Raw genomic sequence first — 6,002 nt, 5'->3', positions numbered from 1 at the left:
TTTGTTCACTTGAAATGTCAAGTACATTTTGCTTGTATATGATCATATATTCAGATTCAAAGGGCTTCACATACATACAGTAAAGAAAATTATCCATACATATCTGGAGCTTATCTCAGCTGTCATGGGCTGAGAGGCAGGGTACACCTTTGACAGGTTGTTCATCCACTGTAGGGCTAACAGTTTATAACCAACAGGTAACCTAAGAAGCTTTTTGGACTGTAGAGAAAGCCAGACGAATGACACAGAACCCACACACGGCAGGGAGAACACAAAAAGGCGCCAGCTGACCCAGAACCTTCTCACTGTGTGACAACAGTGCAAACCACTGGCATGGTCAAAACAGACAAGCAAACATATTTAAGTTAAAAAATAGAAGTCTGACATAATATGAAAAGGTGCATCTGCTCTATAACCTACCAAAGTTTAAAAAACAGCATGCTTACAGTGCTTCTGTGTCCATTATCTACTTAAATTGCTCTCAGCTTTTCTTTTCTTTTTTTTAAATAAAAACATTAAAAGTTTCTTGAAAGGGGGGGGTTATCCCTGAAACTCTTTCCATAATTTGCAGGAAATAACCATCAGAAAGTAGATCTGGTTTTATAATATAAAATAAAAAGCTCCAATGCATGCTCTTGTTCAAGTTTTAGTTTACCTTACAGCAGATTTCTAGTACTTTTATTTTGAGCGTTAGTCAGTATTTTCATCACAGTGAGTCTTTCACATGACATTTACAGACCGGTTTGTCTTAGCAGTGCAAGGATTATGGCATCAAATTCAGCCAAACTTACATACTTTCACACAATAATCATGTTCATTCAACAAACTCTGTATGTTCACAAATGTAATAGTGTGCAATATTTATGTGAGGTAAACTTTAATCACAATCTTTAAAGTTGAGGCATCATCATAACCCAGTTATGACACGAACCTCAAACCTTCAAATAATAAAGTAAAAACTTGAAACTAAAACTTTTTTTTTTACCCCCAACTTCAAACATCACATTGATTGCAGCAAAACGGTTTATTCAAGAGGAGGGTGACACATTCAGTCCAGACAGCCCGTGAACATGGCGTACGGTGGCAGCAGAGTGGACACCTTGTTACTGATTTCCGTCGCTGGTTCTGCGTCTTTTTCTGGCCTGCAGCTCCTCAAAGAGTTGATGTACAGCTTCGACTGTGACTGTCTGATGTAGACACAGAAGTGTTAGGTCTGAGATTTGAGCAGAAGAAAGAAGATGTGACTCACATAGACATCCACTTCTCACCTTTCCTTCAGAGGCACACTGCTCTAAAAATTCACTGATTGAGGTCGTCAGCTCGTTGAAACCTGAGGGAAGAACACAAGATTAATTAGTCCGCCGCATCAATGCGCCAGTGCTTTGAATTTCACTTTACGCAGGACAACTGACCCCGTGGCTTCCCTCCCTATCCTCACCGTAAATGACCTCCAGCTGCTGTACACGGTCCATCGAGTTCATTAGCGCCATCAGTGGGTGCTGCCCGAAGGGCTCATGCAAGCCTCTCTTCTCATAGGCCAGAATAGTGTCAGACTGATCCAAGAGAAACTGCACCTCAGCAGCAACATAGGCCCTCTGAGGAAATGCAGCACACAGGGGACAAGCATTCAGAAACAGGGATAACTTGCAGCATTCTGGCTTTTGTGAGTCTACATTACAATCTTGGAGCTAGAAATTCTGTCTCACCTTGCAGCTCGTGCAGGTGCAAAGCTCAGCGCGCCAGCTGTAAGGCCAGAACACCGCTCCCCGTCTCAGCCTCTCTAGCCCGCGGGCCTGCAGCTCCTTCAGCTTGCACTCCACAATTTTCGTTGTAGCCATCGCAGGGCTGCCTGTCATTTCCTCGTGAGTTCGTTTGCCAGGGGAACTCCTGTTTACAGCTTCCTACGACACAAATGAGATGGGGTGAGTGACTGTATTATACAAGAGGCACAGGCACACCTGGGCTTGGTGAAACATCTCCACTCATGCAGGAATGCAGACGCATCCTGGGGAAGTCTCACTGCGAGTGACGCGGTAAGACGGTTGGGCGATGAAAATCGCCAGTTTACAGTAAGCTAGCCTGTGAAGCCCGGCCAAAGTCATCTACAGAGCAGAGGAAGCTGTGCCTCATGGGTCATTTCTCCTCTAATTACCCCAGAGGAGAGGAAAGCACGATAACAGGAGCTGGTGCCTGCTGTCTGGCTCATAGTCTGCTCATTACTCTCCAGCCCCACCTAGTGGCGCACTGGCATTCAGAAAAGTTGGACAGTGTTGCTCCAAATGAGGTCACAAAATAGACAAAGGTAAAATATACTCCAGAACATAAATAGGAGAGTAACAAAGCAAAGCAAGTGGTAAACACAGCAAGATATATTATGGATTCCTTTCAACTTAAATTATTTTTTGTTTTGTTTTTTATAATGTAATTTATGCATTATGAGAACACAACTAAAAGAATAAACATGTAAACATAGATCTGAATTCAAATGCCATTGTTTGATTATAAATAAGTCAAAAGTAAAGTAATGTTCTGCCCTCATTTTAACTTGCACAAAGCCATTTTTAGTTCTCCACTATCCCAGAATCCATGCAAACAGCAGAACCGTTTCTCACCTCTGGTTCTGTGCGCTCATCACTAGAGGACGGTTCCTCGTCCTTTCTTTGACCAGCCTCACGGTCTTCCCCCTCAATGTCGACCTCTACTTCCTCTTCGGCATCACCCACTTGGATCACAGGCGGAACTAAATGGAAAAGATGAATTAATGATTATCTGAATTTTGCTGCTAAATGTCTGCCTAGTTAGTTACAGTCAAAAAAAATTGTTACCTGCGATGTGGGCAGCATACGTCCACAAGAAAGGAGCCTTGTTCATGCAGGCCTCACATACCATCTCTTGAAGCTCCTCGGGTTCAACCACAGGGCAGCCTAAGTGCTATTTAAGGCCAAAAATAAATAAATAAATAAAAGAGCAGAGGACTCACAGAAATGATAACATGCAGATCAAAAATCCTCTCAAGCTTACCCTGCTGTGTAACCAATCCTCACAGATGACGCACTGAATCATCTCGTCTTCATCCTGTTAAACAGATTTATTTATATATAGCCACAGATGACAGAGAAACAAGCAGCAGGGTTTAGGGTGAACAACAACAACAACAAAAAAGACGGACCTGGTCATCGGTGTCTGGGTACGGCCGGTGACACGTGCAGTAGAACCCACTGAAGTTGTGATTGTAGCGATTTCTAATATTTTCCTCTTCTTTAACCTAAAAAGAAAGAGGGGGAATGAACAATTGAAACAACTGGAACGTATCGCACACGTGGCAAACACATCTGGGAGACAAGAGATTCAAAGCGTCTCACAGGATTTAGCTGGCAATGGAAGCCCCCAAACTTTCTGTTTCCACAATCACAGCGAAAATTTCTGCAAGAAAAATAGAAATATTAGAAAACTGTGGGCCAAAAGCTGAATGCTCAGTCTACTCAGTCAACATAGAAGGATTTCTACCTTTTGGTATACAGTTCAAAGATGTCGTGTCCATCATGGCATTTATTGGCGCAGGCCAGACAAACCCCAGCAGGCTCTGCATCATTTGGAGTGCAAGTGTTGCAGGCAAACACCGCCTGTCTCTTCACATAACCCTGCAGAGCAACAACACACGTGGCATCAACACACAGCATCAATTCACAAAATATTACTGATTTGACATCCGGAACAAAGAGAAAATGTGCTTTAACATAACAATACTTCCACCGTGCTTCTCATAAACATCGGTGACGAGAACCACACAAACTCAGCGGTGCAGATTGCAACATTTAACACAAAGAAAAACAAAACGCTTACAATGCACAGACCACACTACAATGCAGCATTTGGAAAAGGCTACTAGGCGTACAATGGGCGACACACAGGCTGCAGGGCTGCTGTGCAGGAAGCTTCTCCTACCTTGGAGTAAGAGCAGTTGTCTGGGTCGCTCCCAGCCAGCACACACAAAGCCTTCTCGAGCTCTTCTTCGCTGGTAAGAATATCATCAATATCCGAGTCGCCCTTGTTCGCTGCCATCCTGGGAAGTGAGGGTAAAGATGACTCCAACGTAAACAATGAAACACCGAAGACTGAGCAGCAGCTGCGGTACCGCCACACTGTTGACAAACGACTGTTCCTGGCGGGAGTTTAGGCCGAGACCACGTGGAGGAAGTGACGCAAGATACCTATTCACGACCTGCTATTGTTTAAAAATAAATAAATAAATAAATAAAATTTTAAAAAACGAATTTAAAAAAAATTAAACTCTACTGCACTTTCATTTTCAGTGGTTCCCTTAAAAATCTAGTAGTGTTTTATTTATTATTATTATATATATTTTAAAGTACTTTTAAATAAAAATAAACACATTACAACGCAATAAGCAAAAATAATAGTAACATATATAGAACAAAAACACCATCCAAAGATATTTTACTCATCTTACAAGCGGTAATCTATCTTTAATAATAAAACAGAGCTGATTTAGGAAACATTAGTTCATCCTTTATCAAAAAAATTAAACGTTAGCTATTATAAGTGGCACCTAATAATAAAATAGATTCCGTTTCGGGTCTATTTCCGTTTTGGGGTTTACGAATTAATGGCTGTTGCACAAACAAGTACGACTGATTTTTATCTGTTTATTTTCTTTTTTACATATATATATATATATATATATATATTTGTTTGGATCTAGCATCACAAAGGCTTTAAAAGGGCATATCAGGAGAAGATGTTTAAGTGTTAATTCGCCCAATATGTAAATAGACGAATTGCCTTAAGTTTTGTCTGTAGACATAGGCAATGGTCATATTTCTATAACAGCTGGCGTATATTTCTCAAAATAGAAACAAGTTGTAAATTGGTGAGTGGTGTGAATTATCATAAAAGGAAAACAAAAAAACTCTCCACTCCAGTGGAAACAATGGAAATGAACAGTGCTGGTCCCAAAGAAGGAGAGGCGAGGGAGCAAGAAAATAATAGAGCTCTCTGTAAGTTTAAAGAATATAATATACCCTACCCTTTTTTATGGTTTAGTCTGTGGTCTGTCCTCCTTCCAGCCACTTGAGCAGCGTCCGTTGTGTATTTTTGAAATAGTTTAGTTTTTGAAAACCTCGTAGAATTAAGAATTGTATTCAATTAGATTCTGGACAGGTTGGATGCGTGGATTTAAATGGATTTAATGGATGGATTTAAAACAAAATAAAATCCAAACCCCTGCATGTGTAGCTATTCAAGCGATAGGCTGAACAGTATCTAATTTGGGATGGCAAACAAATCCAGAGCATCGATGAAATAACAGAGAAATTGGGACTGGGGGAAATTGTTTGCAGGCGAAATATAGAGTTGAATATAGAGTTGAATCCATAATGAATAACATTTTAAAATTGTGAATAACATAATGAACAACACCTGGTATATAGCAAGTGCAATTAAGCCAAAACATGAGTGTTAATGTGCTACCTTTTTACTAACTGAAAGCCTATAGCTGGAGTTTTAACCTTTGGATCACCACGTGCAGGACTTCACAGTACTCCAAAAAAGACTTGATGAAAGCATAAGCAGCAAAAAAAATCCCTTTAGGCACAAAGGCCAAATGTTTCTGTCCTCAGTGCTAGATATTGTACCCAGTAGTCATCACAATAAAACTTCAGTAAAATCATAAAAGTGTGTGATATTAAAAATAAATTGAAACAGCAGCAACTGTTTGTTGTGGTTAACACCTGCAGACACCGTTGTTTCCTTCCTGTCTCGCTCTTGCACTCCCTCTAATGATCTTCATATTACTTTTCTCATTTTATAACACTGGCTGTGGCATTCCACAAATTCTGATTAATAACCTTTTGTTGTTGGTTGTTTTTGTGCCACTTGGGTGGAAACCCCCAATCGCTGACTTTTAATTAGATGCCTTTTCAGTTTAAATGGTAAATGGTCTGTATTTATAGCGCTTTACTAGTCCCTAAGGACCCCAAAGC

General features: G+C 40.6%; 1 protein-coding gene across 1 annotated transcript; it reads right to left on the bottom strand.

Annotated features, from left to right (window-relative positions):
• Positions 1-617: 617 nt before the first annotated feature.
• On the bottom strand, positions 618-5,112 carry LOC147307315 (putative E3 ubiquitin-protein ligase UBR7). Its single transcript, XM_086274528.1, has 12 exons — positions 5,048-5,112; positions 3,946-4,063; positions 3,508-3,641; positions 3,363-3,423; positions 3,170-3,265; positions 3,022-3,075; positions 2,826-2,931; positions 2,613-2,740; positions 1,707-1,901; positions 1,439-1,595; positions 1,269-1,330; positions 618-1,187 (listed from the first exon to the last, which is right to left on the bottom strand). Exons 2-12 carry the CDS (start codon positions 4,060-4,062, stop codon positions 1,104-1,106), a joined length of 1,194 nt encoding a protein of 397 aa, XP_086130654.1. The 5' UTR covers position 4,063; positions 5,048-5,112; the 3' UTR covers positions 618-1,103.
• Positions 5,113-6,002: the final 890 nt, after the last annotated feature.

The sequence above is a fragment of the Aulonocara sp. 'chitande type north' Nkhata Bay genome, linkage group LG19 (assembly GCF_057382095.1).
Source record: "Aulonocara sp. 'chitande type north' Nkhata Bay isolate Kocher_YH1m ecotype deep benthic linkage group LG19, A_spYH_male_GT1.1, whole genome shotgun sequence".
Lineage (NCBI taxonomy): Eukaryota > Metazoa > Chordata > Actinopteri > Cichliformes > Cichlidae > Aulonocara > Aulonocara sp. 'chitande type north' Nkhata Bay.
This window is presented reverse-complemented; position numbering and strand designations above follow the sequence as displayed.

Excerpts from the sequence above, each read along its gene's own strand:
- LOC147307315 (XM_086274528.1), bottom strand. The coding sequence starts at position 4,062 with ATGGCAGCGAACAAGGGCGACTCGGATATTGATGATATTCTTACCAGC. Across the intron at positions 2,741-2,825 it reads GTATGCTGCCCACATCGCAG|TTCCGCCTGTGATCCAAGTG; the intron begins GTAACAATTTTT and ends TTTTCCATTTAG. Across the intron at positions 1,596-1,706 it reads GCACCTGCACGAGCTGCAAG|AGGGCCTATGTTGCTGCTGA; the intron begins GTGAGACAGAAT and ends GCATTTCCTCAG.